Source organism: Rhinolophus sinicus, chromosome 5 (genome assembly GCF_057876585.1).
Source record: "Rhinolophus sinicus isolate RSI-liver-muscle chromosome 5, RSI-T2T, whole genome shotgun sequence".
Classification (NCBI taxonomy): Eukaryota; Metazoa; Chordata; class Mammalia; order Chiroptera; family Rhinolophidae; genus Rhinolophus; species Rhinolophus sinicus.
Window position 1 is genome coordinate 56,035,304 of NC_142505.1, and position 16,347 is coordinate 56,051,650.

The window sequence follows — 16,347 nt, forward strand, 5'->3', positions numbered from 1 at the left end:
TAAGCAAAATAACCCTAAATTTCATCATTGTTGTGCTGTATTTTAAACTTCCCTCTTCCCTGAGTTGCTTGCCTTAACCTCACCTCAACATGAAGACATTTTAATTCAGAATATAAAAGTGGGATGTGATAGGGTCATAGGGTTTTCTTCCTCCAAATTTTTTTCATGTAGCAAAGTAGTCCATCTCTACTTGAAAATTCTCAGAACTAAAAGAAGGGACTCAGATAGACAAGAAAAATGCTGGGCGGGAAAATCCAATTTTGGTCTTCAAATGTTCTGTTTCTAAGGACTAGAAGGAGAAGGTAGGTCATGGGTTGGAAAATTACTGTACTAGTCAGCATCTTTGGTTGTAAGCCACAGAAAACAACTTTAGCCAATTTATGTGAAAAACTAACTCGCTGGAATGTTATGGGGGAGCTAATAGAACAAAGGGAAGGTTGTAATACCAGGTTTAGAAAGGCAGGGATTAGGGCAACTCAGGATACGTAAGTAACAGGCTGATTCACAGTCTCCTTGGAATAAATGAGCATCAGTTATGTGTAGTCTTATCCCTCTGTTCAAGGGTCAAATTCCAAAGAAAGCATCTGTATGACCTAACTTATGCCCATGTCTGTCCGGTAGCCCGTGCACATGTCATGGGAGGCCCACTTCACAATTCCAGTGGTCTGTGCTCAGTGGAGAAGGGCAGTTTTCTCAAAGCAAAATCAGAACGCGGATAACCAGGCAAAAACAAACACCTGAACCATCCTTACGCTTATGAACTGTTCATTAGTGACAGTCATCGGCACTGAGACATCCTACAAACCTCTTCATTCTATGAGCTGTGCAACCGCGTCTCCTGACACTACAGCTAGGTCTCTGACCTCTGTGACTTCAGCAAGTGTGAGAGAGTGGTATCCTGGAAAGCTCTTACCCAAAAGTCTGTTAAAGAGTCTCAAGTTCCTAAGACAAGCAACCACCTCCCTGTGGAAAAATATGGCCTACCCAATATAACTGTTAAACAGTCACATTTAAGTCAAGGACGTGCTGCTTCGGTGATTCCATCTGGAGACTTGGCTGGGAAATGCATGCTTTAAAAACATGGCAGCACTATCTCTTTCTATAAATTTTTTACTTTGATCAATTACCATGCCATTCAGTGGGAAAATGGTATGTGGGTCAGTGGCCTTGAGCACACACAGCCCAGGGGGCGCTGTTTTCTGTAGCATACCTTGGAAAACCCTTTTTCTGAGTCCCAAGCCGATTTGAGCTGGACCAGCCAATGGGCAAGTGCAAGCTGTGGGGAAAGAGAGGCTTTCTGCTGAAGTCCAAGTGGATTGATTCCAGGGGCCAATTTGAGTTGTTAATTCTTTTAGTTTCTGGGTGTAACAGGGGCTTCAACTGCACCAACACTGGTAGTGGCCATCTATTTCAAGTAGCCTTCACCTACATATAGCCTAAGAGGTCACTCTCTCTTATTTCCTTCCTGCTGCTTACCATAATCCTAAATTATTTCCTATTTCTTGACTGGTAAAGAGAAAAACCACAGGCCCCAAATGGCATCACTTGTGCTTTAACATGATGATGTAGTCCATGATACAAACCAAGATTTCATACCTGACCTAATTGCTGTTTCAACCTTTCCAAGAAATAATCTTAACCAGTCTGGAATCTTCTGGTCAAGCAACAGTAAGGTAATTTGTCACATGGGCCCTCTCCATTTCCCTACCACCACCACCATAGAAAGAAGAGGCAATTTGCATGATAAAAACCCTTGCAGTTCTCTTTCCCCAAAAGAAGTTGTTTTGGTCTAAAAAGTAATTCTTTCTTTTGTTAATAGCTCCTCTTCCTATAAAAACCTTCCATTTTGTACAACCCTTTAGTGTTCCCTTCTTTTCTAGACGGCATGCTGCCCAATTCATGAATCATTTAATAAAGCCAATAAGATCTTCAAATTTACTCAGTTGAATTCTGTTTTTTAATGGATTGTTCTTCATCTGTCTTCCACCTTTAGGATATAAGAGCCACATGGTCAAAGTCTGTCTTGTTCAGTTATATATATCCCAACCACAATGCCTGACACACAGACCTTCCAATAGGTATTTGTTTTATGACTGAATTGCTACATGATGAGAGTGCAAGTGGCTGCCCAGAAGATTGAGCAGTGTAACCTTTTGCAAATGGAGAGTAGAAGCTGATATCTGCCTCTTAATTTTAGTGTACCTACTATGCGCCAAGCACTGGGCACACAGCAATGAACAAAGCAGAGAATCCCTGTCCTCGTAGTGCTTACAGCACTTTATTTGCTAAAAAACCAGTGAGTCCTGCTTGCTCTGCTAAGGCTCTCAAAATTATTTGAATGCTAATAATCGTAGTAGTAGTAATCAGTAGTAAGAGTAAATAGCTATACTTTAACATTTACTATGTGCCATGCACTTTGCACATATTATCTAATTTAAATCCTTCTAACACCCTTGTGAATGTTAAAGATTTAAAAGATGAAGCAATTAGGTCTCAGAATGTTAAGAGGAAGGACCCACAGTCACACTGTGGTGACTGTTGAATCAGCTGATCCATGTGACTGTCAAGTCTATAATATTTCACCTACACTTCCTGCTTCACTCAGAAACAAGCAGGCTTCAGGAGCTGGACAGATGTTCATAGGGTACTAGGGTACTTATCTCTTCCCTAAGACATCTCTGGCTTCAGTAGACCACTGCATGGGACTATGTAGGAAATTTAGAATGCTGACCAGTCATTCACTCCCTCTTAAGATGCCTCATCTTCAGGTGATAATAATTGCGATCATTTACCTGAATGCCTTCAATGAATCAGGTGTTTGACGTGCTTCATTGCATTGAATCACAACAGCCCCTAGAGCGGATGTTATTTTTGGTGTCCATTTAGCAGAGGGGAAATCTGAGGCTTAGCCTCTAGCCCCAAGTCCTACAACTGCTCAGAGCAGCAGTAAGTTTCAAAGTCACACCTATTGATATTAAACCCAGCCAGCCATACCAAACCCCTTGTAAGTTGCATCAACTCACCTTCTTTCACCTCGGGGCTTTCACATAGGTTGCTTAAGAGAGCCCTTCCTCCATTTCTCTATAGCTAACACCTCCTGCTCTTTGAAGACTCAACTCAGGCATCACTTCCTCCCGAGAGGCATCTCAGACTTCTTTTCTTCTGCCCAGTATCAGTCAGGAGTCTTAGGGCAAGAGCAGACAGACTCCATTTAGAGCAAATAGCTGTGAAGTCAAGGGTGCATAAGGCTTCGATCACACCTCGGCCAATGAGGCCTTTAGGGCCAACTCTCTATTCCTTCCCCTTTCCACCTCTAATATTATCAGCACAGAAAGTTCTTCCCTACCATTGTAACAAATATCCCTACACCAGGACCCCAGACTAACATCCAATCCACTTATTAACCACAGAAGAAAGGCTTCTGCTCTAGCAGAAAGCCAGGGTAGGGCTTTTATTGGCCCCATTTGGGTCAGGTGCACAGTCCCCAGTCATTCATGTGGCCAGGAAGATGCTGTGCTCTGATTGGCCAGGCCTGGGTCACATGCACACGCAGGGAAGGAATAGCCCCCACCTTAACCATATGGACTCAGAGTGGGGGAGGGGTGACATCTCCAAAGGAAATGTTAGATGTTGTTACCAGACGGGAGAAGGATGATGAGCAGGCAGAAATAACAGATGTCCACTACACACACCAACCCAGACTGATTAAATGCCCAATTTCATCTTCATAACCAAGTATCATATGGGGAGTTTTGTTGTATGTGATTTTCTTCCCTGCTAATCTATAAACTCTAAGCAGATGCTATGTCCTTCTCTTCCTTGTAACTTCAGCGCCCAGCACAGTGTCTGACACATTAGAGGTGTTCACATCATGTTTGTTGAATGAATGATCAAGCTTATTAATTTATGAAGAGCTGATGATGTTATTTTATCTTTCAAAGGCAGTATCATGGTGAGATGGAAAGAACGCAGATGCTAATCAGTGTTTCTCAAAGTGTAGTCTGGGGAGCCAACTTCTCCAGGTTAAAATGCAGATTCCCGGGCCACAGAGTAAACTATTGACTCAGCATGTCAGTAAATGGGATTCGGGTATACCTTTAGCAAAACCTTTATGTGATCCTTATGTACATTCCTGTGAGAACCGTGGTCCCATCGTCAGACAGAATCATCTGAGTCCCCACCCATCGCGTTCCAGTTGAGTGAACAAAGGACTCATGCTATCTTCGACTCAGTTTGCTCCTCTTTAAAATGGGGCGAAGAAAGCCTCCATATCAATGTGTAATGAAAACTCAAAAAAATAAGAAAGGTAATGTTTCTTTACATAGTTTGGTATTAAAGTTTTACTACCTGAGTTTTTCTGATAATGATTGCTAACTTCTGATATGTGTACTATGTATGTGCCAGGTGCTGCTCTAAGTTCTGATTATATGTGTTAACTCATGGAAGCCTTAAAACAACCCTCTGAGACAGGTACTCTTGCTATGTCCATTTTGCAGGTAAGGAAACAGTTTTCCCTGATAAGTGGCTGAGAGAGGATATGAACTCAGCTGTTCAGCCAGGCTCCTAACCACTCAGATAATACGTCATCCTTTCCTACACAATTCACTCTCACCCACTTTCGGGGTCAAAATGAAGACACTGAAACTGTTTGAGGAAAAAAAAGCTCTAAATATGACCTACGACTAAAAACACTGAAGAAAGGAGAGAAACAATGATGACAGTGTATTAGTGCACGTAGCCTTGACAGGATGACTTGGTGAAGAACTATTTATATCAGACTCCGGTTTGTCTGCAGTAGTAAAGTCTCATTCCCCACCCCTTTTCCCTGAAATGCACCTTTCTAGATTTTATAACACCTCCGTGCTTTGAAAACCAGCACTAGTCTTTAATCTTAGATGGCTGTTTTTATTTTGAATTGGTATACTACTTCTCCATTCTTTACTTCTAGACACCAATATAGTTTTTTTTCCATGAAGCATGAGCAAAGCCTGAAGTGCAAGCCAAGGCTTCAGAAATGTGATAGCTGTTAGGATCTGAGAGTAAGAATACAAAACCTAGAATCAAGATTTAAAATGCTGCACTCTAGTATCTGAGATGGCACTGGTCCCACGTCAAAGATGGAAGAAATAAAGCATTAAGGAAGCACAGAATTTGTTCTGGGTTCCTTAGCTGGTGGACTCAGTTGAAAACCCCACCCCAGTTGCTGGATTATGTTCATCTGGCTCTACTGGACATTGAATGTAAAATAACCTCCAAAACACTTCTGCTGTTGGGGTGCCTGGACGTTTATGTTTAATTAAGATGTACTACATGTCTCAAATCGATATATACCATTGACCTACTTTATTCCAAAAAAGGAAATGTTAAAATGAGGTGGTTCCTTAAAGCCAGATGAACAACTATGAGAAATAATTTAAATACTTCGTGACCTGTGCCACAAAGCCATGTGTGATCAGTTTTCATTTCCTTGCTACCTCTGCAGAATTAGGAAGGCGGTCACCTGGGGTGAGGGTTTTGAATGGTCACTAGGAGGAGGAGTAGAAGAATTGAATGTGAACTGGTGATATATGGTGCCCCTGGGGGATGGGGCCTATGGCCCTAAAAGAGAGAGGAATAGTTTGGTGAATGCCAGGAGTTAATGACCAGATCACCAGAACTTTTAGGAAACCCTCAAAGGCTAGTCTGATACATTTTTCACTCATGAACGGTACACCCGGAGGGTAGGGGTGGGGGGACCAACAGCTTCAAATCAGCACCTCCAAAGACCTGGGGCTGGTGGTTGGAGTTTCCTCTATGATGGAGAGCCCACTTTTCTGCCGATTTCCTAGCTCATGGCCTGTTGAGTTCTGTCTCTGACTGTCTAGTGTCCACCCAGGAGCCTTGCCGTGGCTTCCTTTTCTTGGGCTATGTGCTTTCAACCAGTTTTGAGCAGCCCCATTTCAGATTGGCCTTTTTATGTTTGATATAAAGAATAGTTGTTGGCCAATTTCATCTTTTCATCGCTGTTCTCTAGGCCTGAATCCAAGCAGTTTGTCAGATGCTCATTAACTCCCCCTTTGGCTCTTTCTAGTGTGTCTCCTAAGCTCATTGTGCCAAGAACTAACGCTTTCTTTTACACGATTCTCTTTCTCTGCTCCATCAGGGAGACAAATTACTTTCCAAAAGGGATCGCCAGGGATGGTTTAATGAGAATTTCTTTGGGGCTAGGCATGGAACGCAATGTAGTTAACATTCGGTGGACTTAATTGGACTTTTCTTTTCTGCCTCTTTTTTAAAAAATCTGAAGCTATCCTGTTAATCTCTCATTTGTAATCAATTGTGTTGACTAAACAAAAGTCTAGGTCGTCTTTTCTTCCTGTCCCAGACAATCCTTTGTTGCCTCTAAATGCCTCATTCTTGAGTGATCCTGGTCTCGTAGATGGGCCCGATTGTTGACAGTTCATTATTGCGCTTTTGTCCATTTAATCTTTCTTGCTGTGTTTTGCATGTGCATGCCTTAATGAGCTCCGTTGGCAATTAACATGTTTCTAGGAGCAAACTGGTTGCTCAGACGTTTGAGAGGGAAGTGCAGGGAAAAGGGCAACGCAGCTGCCTTGAGGTTGTTTATTTCCCAGCGTTTTCTCAAGACTCCTGTCCTCTCTTTGGCAGCCCCCACCCTCACTCTTACTCCTCCCCTTCCCTCCCCCAGCCCATTCAGCACCAGCACACCTGGATGCCTGGTTGCTCTAACTCTTGGGCCTGGCTCAGGCAGCCCCCTAGCCTCCTGTGAGCCAAATAGGAAAATGGGGACCTTATAGACCCACTTCTGCAGCCAAGGCAAGAAGGAGCACAGTGCTCCCCCAAATATGTCTGGATGCTGGCAACTTCTGTGTCGTTCTTTGCAGAGAGGAACCTCTAACCCGCCTAAGGCAATAGGACTGTACAATCTGTTATGTACAAGGCTGTGGCTTTGGAAGAAGGAGAGGTTTTTTTTTTTTTTTTTTTTTTTTTTTTTGAGTCTTGCTGGCAAGATTGCTGAAGTGTGAGCAGTCATGGACAGAACAAACATCTTGTAGGGGAAAAGATAATTGGAGCCTTTTTTTGTGTCTGTGACAGGATTCCCCTCCCCCGCAATTTTATTTTTTCAAATATTTTTAAGGGTGGCCTCTTCAATTTAATCAAGGTTAAAATATTAATATGCAGCTGATGACTACCTTGTTTAAGTCACTTATTAATATTGCAAACTACAAGTCATGCAAACAGTTTAACATTAAGAGGGAAAAAAGTCAGAAAACAAAGACTTTTCACTCATCAATTCCCATGCATGGTGAGTAACTAAAAAGGATCCCTAGTAAGATGGTTACTAAAAGCACTTAGCGTTGACTTCAGAACTTGCACTCTGAAAGGTGTTTAGTAATTCAGGCAAAAGTTTTCTTTTCTCTTCGCACTACTTTTCAGGTGGAGGAATCCTTTCTTGAAGCCCATGCCTGAAGGAAGCAGATATCTTAAACCTGGAGGAGTGACTTCAAACCTGTGGAAAGCAGAGCTAAGCACTAAAGATACAGATGAACTCTTTATCTACAATTACCACCAGATGTGAAATGACACCTTCTCAGGTGAGAGCGATTGACAGGAGCTGGTGTGAAGGTTAAGTAACTATCAGGTTAAGAGGAAACAACCTCAAGGAAGTTAGAGTAAGCAAGAAATTCTGCTCAGGTTTGCCCTACAGCCACAATTACTGCAGAGATGAGCAGTCCAAAAGAGATGCCTCCTGTTCCCCGCCCCCCATTAGCTTTATTTCATTTGCTATCTAGTTTGCAAGCATGCTGTCTTCACTCCTCTTCAGAACTGTCACCTGGAAACAAATTTCTCCAGTTTTATGAGATGGGCCACACTTTTAGTCTTTTTTATTGCAGAAGAATTTCTCAAAGTTCTCTCACTTGATAGAAACTTATTTCACTGGATGGGGGTGCCCCATTTTTTTTTAATGTATATTTTCTTCTTAAAGGGAAAGAGGAGGACTTGATCACAATTTCCACATGCAGGCCAACTTTTTAACCAAATTCTCTAATAAGATGCTTTTGCACTAAATTTTGTGTGGTGTCTGCCCCTTGCCCAAAGTTCTAGAACTATTTATAAAGAGGGGGGCATTGTCCTGACCATTGTCTAGTCTCCAAGAAGCACATCTGCAAAGGATCCTTTCAGGAGTGCAAGAAGGAAAGGATTTTGGTTGAGACGACAGTCATGGCGCACCCAAGATCTCCCAGAAATGCTCCCGAAGGGGTCTGTATATGAGGCGGGGCTAATAAAACCTATTCTGAGAACAAGGAAAGGCGCTCACTACTCAAACCAGCCCGAGCCCGCAACTCCGGTGGGGATGGATGCCTGGGAAAAGCAAGGCGATATTTCCATATCCTTAGCGGCCAAGTCCTCTTCGCCCATCGTGGGGTTTCCTGGGTTTTGTGGCATCTACCAAGATTTCGGAGTTAAATCTGCATATCCCTCCGGGTCCCAATCTCCCTTTAGTGAACTGCAGCCAGAACAAACTAACATTTAAATTCCTCCTCGCTTCCTAGTCCCCCCTCCCCTGGCTGCGTCTTCCCAGACTTGGGGCGGGGGGGCGGGGGGGCGGTACGCGGGAGGGGGGAGAGGAGGATACAAAAAAAAAAAAAAAAAAACGAGGACGCTCTCCTTTCAGGAAATGGAATTCTAATGTACACGTTCCTATTTCTGAATCGGAGGTACTAAAAATACCCCCGCGACAGCCTGAGGAAGCTGTCGCCGTCCTCTGTGCAAACAAAATCGACAATTCTTCCCCGCGCAATGGGTCTGCGAATTGGACCGGGGCCGGGGACCTTCGTGACCAGGGCAAAGCTTCTACTCAGCAGTCGAATGTCTTTCCTCGGGTCCCAACCTGGAGATTCCTCTTCCACCGACAAGAACTGAAAGCAGTTTAGATTCCCCACTAGCCTGGAGTTCGAATGCAGACCCTACCTAGTCCTGTGTCCCTGGGCATGACATTTAACTTATATGTCTGCCTCAATTTCTTCGTCCGTAAACTGGGAATAATTATCCCCATCTTACGGGTTGTTGGGAACATTCGAAAGAATGAATATGTGTCGAGTACCTGATTGTGGAAGCCCCTGGCGCGAGAAGCCCTGAATGCCTACTGTATACCGGGCGTTGGCATAACCAGCACTCAAGTCACGCTCAGAGTTACTTTGGGGGTTTCCTTTCTCATTAACCATCTTTCCCTCCAAATAACCTCCACCTGCGGAGGAAATCCGCGTCCGATCAGCGCCCAGTCTTTGCCATTCTAGTTCTTGCAATGACAAGGCTCTATGGAAGCGTACTCCCCAGCCCCGCGCCGCATTTCTCCCTGCGCTGAGGAACATTGTTCCAGAAGACGTGGGCTGAATCGCCGCGCGAATATTAAGAGTGTGTGTGGGGGGGTGGGGGGTGGGGGGGTGTCCGGCGCGCCGAGCCAGTAATCCGAGCTCTTGATTATCCAGATTCGGATCAAACGGGGCAGCGGCGGCCGGCCCCCTCCTGAGAATGATTAGATGATTAATGTAATGCTGTTTGAAGGGTCTCTGTTTTCTCTCTTAATTTGGGTCATTACTTAGGAAGCAAGCGTGAGATCATTTCATCAGCGAGTTCGGCGGCGGAGATAGCTATTCAGGAAATGGGCTAACCGCGCGGTAATCAGGAAGCGGGAGGCGGCGGCTAAGAGCTCCCAGAGCCCGGGTGCGCCCTCCCGTGGCAGGGCGCACAGCACCCGGAGTCCAGTCCCAGATCAGTGGCTCGGGCCAGGGAGCCCCAGAGCTCTGGCGGGGCTGCAGGCCCTTGGCCTACAATTCTCGCCCCCAGGAAAAATAGGGAGAAAGAATTGCTCCCTTTAAGTCGCCTGGAAAAGGGGACATACCCACAAGCGCCCCGGCTGGGCAGTGCCTCCGCAGCTAATCCCCCTGCGGCGCGGCGCTTTGCTCCAGGACACACCCCAAACCTGCTCGCCAACAACCCGCCACTTTTAACCCCTTTAAAAATTTTTTTCTCACCCAAATAAGGCAACACCCAGAATTCCAAGCGTCGGAACAGTCACCAAATAGAAACTTGGCATCACATGTAGGCCTTTGTACCCTGGTTGGGGGGGGTGGGGACAAAGGGGTGGGGTCTTAACGCACCAGCGCCGCAGGAACACCGCTTTGGCCTCACACTGGCCCCAGCGCCCCAAAAGAAGTCGCATTGGGGCAGGGAAATTCTATAAACGCCTGTTTCCTTCTCATTCTTTGGAGTTGCTGAGTTGACCTCGCGGCAAGGGGAAAGGGGGGAAAGAAAACGCGCACTAATGATTCTGTTTATTGAGTGATATATGTATATATTCCGTGTTCGCTTGTACAGGAGGATTTACATTGCTGTAGAAAGATGGCTGGGGGCGCCGAGTTCTTCCCGGGTGTTCACGTGACAGGCTGGGGTTAAAACCCACCGCCCGAAGGAGAAGCCGAGGCCTGGAATTAAATACGTTTCGGCGCACAGGGTTTAAATAAGTTTCCTGCATATACAAAGGTGGGAGCCACTCGTTTGCTTCCAGTCATCGAGGAAACGTTTAGCTTTCCAAAAATATGCTGGTTTCGATAAATAGATTTTAGCCTCTGCTATAGTTTTTTTTCCCTCTTAATTTTAGAAATAAGTTTATACGTGTGATCTGTTTGGGGGTTGGATGGGGCCAGAAGGGAGGGCGAGGCAGTAGCTCTCAGCTCTGCACTGTCCGAGTCAGGTCCTTTGTGGAGGGGGCGGCGGGGCCCACGCTGTCGTGGAGTTTGCGCACGTGCTTCTTTAAGTCAAAGTTTCTGCAAAACCCTTTACCGCAAGTGGCGCACGTGAAAGGCTTCTTGTCGTTGTGGGTGTGCATGTGGAAAGTCAGGTTGTAGACCTGGTGGAAGGCCTTGTTGCAGATGGTGCATTTGTACTGCTTCTCGCCGCTGTGGGTCAGCTTGTGGTTCTTGTAGTTCCCTACAGGAGACCAAAAACAAAAAAGTGGGGGGATGAAGTGGAATGAGGGGGGATGTCTGGGCGTCCCAGGGTTGGCTTAGGTTCCCGCGCAGAGAAGGCGACGCTTGGCTAGGCGGGCGCGACCTCTCCGAGTGAAGAAGTTGTCAAACTTCGTATGCGTCAAGCCCCGGGCTCTCACGACAAGGCTGGAAGGCCGAGTCCCGCGTAGCCGCCCCGAGCCCCTACCCCGCCCGGTCTCGTCGCCCCCTCCGCGTCCCTCCCGCTGTGCTCGACCCGCCAGGAAACTTTTGCGCAGCCCAGAGACACATCGGGTCTTGCTCCCGGCTGCAGCTTGGCTCCAAGAAATCAGCACGAACCCTGGCTTCTTCCCTTATTATTACTTTTTTTCTCATTAAAAAGAATTACTCCCTCTAGTCCCCAAACTACGACCTGGAGATCTGACAGTGCTTTGGAAAATCCACGCCGGGCGCCGGGCTGCAGGATAAGGGACAGTAGCGGTTTCCCTGAGTTTTAAGTTATTCCCAGGAGGTGGATTTTGCCTCGAATTTTTTTTTCTTTTTTTCATTTGAAAGGGGAATCCCGGCTACAAAGGGAAGCTTTTTCCACAGGGCAATACCCTCTTTTTCTCCTACTTTCTTTCCCTCTTTTCTACCTCCCAAATTCGGAGTTTCTCTGTGCAAACAGCCGGAATCCAGAGAGGTCTACTAACCCCGCGGGGAGTGGTTCCACCCGAATCCGACACAACCCGATTCCAAAGAAATGCTGCGTGCGAGCCTGCAGCTCTCACGCTCCCTCTCTCCGGATCCTTTCATGCTTTCCCGCTAGCGGTGACCCGCGGAGTCCCGAGGTGAGATGAGGAGAGGGCCTCGCCCCGCACGTTACCTTTTTGGTGAAAGCCTTTGCCGCAAAATTCGCAGACGAAGGGCTTGTAGCCCGCGTGGATGCGGATGTGGGTGTTGAGCGTGGAGCTGCGGTTGAAGGCTTTGCCGCACTGGTTGCATTTATGAGGCTTTTCCTGCGGAGAGGGGCGCGCGCACAGTGAGGTTGAGTGCCAAGCAGGGAGAGGCCACCTCGGGGGCACCTTGAAGGGGCACCTTAAAGGGACACGGCCCCACGGGAGGGGTAAGGGAAACCCTTGGCTATCCTCTCCCCAACGGCGCGGGGTGTTGCGAGCTGGCCGGGCTGGACCCGGGGCCACGTACCTGGGTGTGGATAATTTTGTGTCTGCACAGCGTACTGGCCTGGCGGAAGCCTTTGCCGCAGACTTTGCACACGAACGGTCTGGCTCCGGTGTGGACCGGCATGTGGCGGGTGAGGTTATAGTGAGCGTTAAACACCTATGGAAGGATACGAGGGGGCCTTGTGTGTGTCTGTCGGAGAGTTTAGCATCAGCCTGCGGAGGCCACAGCTTTCCTTGCCCAACCAACACCCCACTTCAGAAAACAGAACCCTTTTCATTTTGCAAAGGGCTTTCCAACCCACAGCTCATCCAGTCCTGTGTGGCCACTGACAACGGCATCCCCATTTTACAGAACAGGAAACTGAGGCCCCGGATTTGAGTAAACAGCTACTGGGGAGCTTCTAAACTTGAGAAAGGGGAATGCCAGGATGCCTTCAGGGAAGCAGTTACTGCTGCTTACCCCTCCCAGCTCCCACGGACCCCAGGCCTCACCTTGCCGCACACCTCGCAGGTGAAGTTTTTGGGCTTGCCATCCGCGGAGGCCCCGGGTAGCTTGCCGTGGCCCTTGACGCCACCGCGCTCGGCGGTCAGGGCCGAGTTCTCTTTCAGCACCTGCTCCAGAGGCGCCGGCAAGCGCTCTTTATGGGCATAGGGGGCCGGATGGGGGAACTTGTCCGCGGCCAGGCCGGCCAACTTGGCGTTCTCCAGCAAAAAGAGCTTGGGGTGCGCAGCCAGGGCGGCGGGGGTCTGTGCGTTGAGGAGGCCAGACGGGAAGAGGTGGCCGCCGAGGAGCTCAGATGGAGGGTACGCCGCAGAGTCCAGGTAGTTGAAGTAGTAGAGCGAGCCGCTGGCCGGCAGCCCCACCGCGTGGTTGATGACCTGCGGCTTTATGACCCTGCCCGCGGGCAGCGCAGACGGCGCCAGGCCCAGCTCGGCCTTGCAGCACACGCCACAGTTGGTTTTGCACAAGCCGCTGGCGCCGCACACCGGGCCCCCCCCGCCGCCGCCGCCGCCGCCGCCGCCGCCTCCTCCTCCACTGCTGCCCGCCCGGAGGCTGCTTTTCCAGAGCTCGGAGTAACTGAGCAGCGTCTTGGACGGCAAGTCATAGCTCAGGGGCTGGAGGGGGATCATGCAGGGCAGCGGCGAGCAGAGGTTGAGCAATTTCTTGCCCTGGCTGCCGTCCGCCTCCAGCGCCCCTGGCCGGGGCTCAAAGGGCGCACGGGGCTCCGACGTCTTAGCCATGATGCGCTCGATGGAGAAGGCCAGCGTCTTGGAAGTGGCCGGCGATGCTCCAGCGCGCGGACAGGCCGGGGGCACCATGGTCTCCAGGGAAGCCGAGCTTGCCATGGCGCGCCGAGCCGAGCCGTGCCGGTCTGGGCCAGGGTGCAGCCACTCTTCTCTAAGTCTGCATTCCGGAAAAGGCAGGGAGGGAAACCGCAATTTAATAAGCACCTTGTCAGGTCCAGGTCATCCATTTGCATTCAAATGAACAGGGACAGAACAAAGTGCACCCAAGGGTACCAAATTACCGCCCATTAACCCGGCGCGCAAAGGAACCCACCAGCCCCTGCCCTGGGACTTTGAAAAGGGGAGAAGGGGGAGGGTTTACAAAGGAAAAGAAGAGAGAGGGGTAAAAAGAGAGCGAGAGAAAGAAGAGTCTCAAATTAACCCCCCTGAGACGTTCCCTGGACCCCGGCCTCCTCCACGCGTGCTGGGAGGTGGACAGTGAAGGGGCAAAGTTACAGAGGGCCAGGAGAACCACCTTACATTTACCTCTTTCCCCCACCGCCAAGGAGATGCGTTCCGAGCCATGCAGCGTGTTTCCTCTGTCACATTTTGATGGCAAACATCTTCCCCTCCGCGTGAGATCACTGTCTTTTACATTCAGCTGACATCACATGAAGTCACTTCTAGTGGAATGACTTGGGCGGCGGCGCAGTTCCAGTAGCGGCCCCTGTGTCCCCCTGCGCCTGCCGGCCGCCACCGCCCCTCAAACTTTAAAAGGAGGCAACTGGCGCCCGCGCTCCCCTTGGGAAAGTGCGAGCGGTTCGCGAATCGGGAAGGAGGGAAGAGAAGGAAGGGGGAGGGGGAGGAATCGTGATGGTTTTGCCGGTGGAAAAAAGGGGGGGGGGGAGCCCAAACCCAGGCAGAGTTCCGTGCGTGATTCACAACTTTGGGGGCCTACAGGTTTGGGGGACGCAGGGAGGGCAGAGGATCTTGGACTCGCCTTCCCAAAGGGCCCCTGGGTGTCCGTCTAGTTGCCGAAGTATCCCTTAGCCCTCTGCACCCGAATTGGGCATCGTGCTAATAAACTGCCATTTACCCACGGAGCCGGCGCCAGCCCCGAACACGCGCAAATGATAATTACCTCATTAGGATGTGGCGCATGGACGCGGGCGCCGCGTTTAGAGGGGGGAACTTGTTAATGGGGAAATATTAATTTATGCAAAAACAACGAGCTCGCCTTGGCTGGCGTCGGAGGTCGGGAGAGAGTTTCGGCTGCCTAAGGACGACCCCGAAGCGAGGGGAAGAGCAAGGCCCGGAGCCCAGATCCTGGAACCTCGGCGCCCAGCGGGTGCGCCTCCCCCTCTCTGGCCAGCTCCCCGCCTGCGGCTGCGGGAGACAGCACCGCAAGCTGGAGAACTGTTTGAGATCCTAATCGATCAGAATCGCTGATTTGTGATCGGGTGTCTGAGGCAAAGCCCGGCTCTGCTGCTGGTTTAGGGCTACGTGCGGGGAGGATTCGGAGGGCAGCTCTCCCCGCTGATGGGTACTTGCTGTTTGCATAATTGGGAAGGTCCAATCTCCACCTGTTTAAGGAGCAGATTGAAACAGCAGAATCTCCCCTGGATCCTATTAAAACGTTTTTCCTCCTAAGGCCATTCAGTCGAACCAATTTTCCGAAGTGATTCATAGAGCTGAATTCTGCCAAGGCAGCTCTTTCACTTTTAGCCACTAAAGCACCGCGTGGAACCGGGTTTTGTGTTTTTCTAAAATAAAGAGAAGGATTATCAGAAGGGAGAGAGAGGGGGCCTAAAGGGGGACGGGAGAGACTTAGTGTGGCCAGAGGTACAAGCAGAAGGAAGAAAAGGGCCTTTTCTAGACAGGCCCCAACTAAGTTCGGAGGAATTCAGCGTTTTGTGCCTGGCGCACAAAAGCAGCGCGCTCCGCGCTCGGTTTGGAGGGGCTGAATTCATCTGTTTGCAGACCATTCCACCTGCGTATCACAACAAACTGCTCAAAGACGCTCCAGCACTTTCAACAGGCCCGGTGCTCTTGGCGATAACAAAAGTGGTCGAAGCTGAGGGTTCTTATAGGGAGGGGGATGGCTAGCAAGACAGCGAGGGAGAGAATTAGGTTTAGGAAAGGAGGAGGGGGTGCATGGTTAAAAAAATACTTTTGGATGGTTTTGTTTGCGGGACAATTATATCTTGCCAGCCGGCTTTTGCAAGACCACGAGCTTTGTAGCCGCAACCACAGTTTAAGAGGATTATGGTGGGTATAATATGAGCAAACAAGGTTGAGAGTTTGATAGTAAATTCCATCTCCAAAGACACACGATCTTGTGGAGCCCAAGGAAGTGCTGGTGGACGCTAACCCTCTCCTTTTTCACTCTGGAGGGGCTGAGCATTCCACCGCGGCCTCTCTGCTGCAAAACATCCCCGGAAAATCATCAGGGAAAAAAAGGGACAAGAGAAGGTCTAGTTTTAACTTCAGGCAAATCACTCCTTTTTTTTTCCTTCAGAACTTCTCTCTACTCACTCACCCTCTGAGTGCAATTTCCAACAGGATATTGACATGGCAGGTAAGAGAATGGAAAAGTGTACTTGGAAAGCAAGGAGAGGGAACAAAGAAAAGTCTCTGAGGGAAAGTGGCCTGGAAGGTGACTGCCGAAGGTTAATTTTTTCAGCCTGTCAAGCTCAGAAACTGCCCCTAAATTCAGCGGTGGTGAGTCTGTTCCCCACCCCCCACACCCAACTTCCAGATTTTGAAGCTAGAAAGGGCTTGTTGTCTGGAGGACAATTTCCATACAGCCCATTTCATTTAGATGTTAGAGAGGCACAATTCCAGACCAATATACCCCCATCTCTATGTTAATGTGAAAACAAAAACACAGATGAACCCCACACATACACACCACCACCACCACCAAACATGAAACAAACCAACAACTC

General features: G+C 48.9%; 1 protein-coding gene across 1 annotated transcript; it reads right to left on the minus strand.

The window, feature by feature from the left end:
- Positions 1 to 10,322: 10,322 nt before the first annotated feature.
- On the minus strand, positions 10,323 to 16,128 carry FEZF2 (FEZ family zinc finger 2). The gene is made up of 5 exons (XM_019728366.3): positions 13,946 to 16,128; positions 12,665 to 13,577; positions 12,195 to 12,329; positions 11,875 to 12,007; positions 10,323 to 10,992 (listed from the first exon to the last, which is right to left on the minus strand). The coding sequence occupies exons 2-5, from the start codon at positions 13,517 to 13,519 to the stop codon at positions 10,733 to 10,735; spliced, it is 1,383 nt and encodes a 460-aa protein (XP_019583925.2). The 5' UTR covers positions 13,520 to 13,577; positions 13,946 to 16,128; the 3' UTR covers positions 10,323 to 10,732.
- Positions 16,129 to 16,347: the final 219 nt, after the last annotated feature.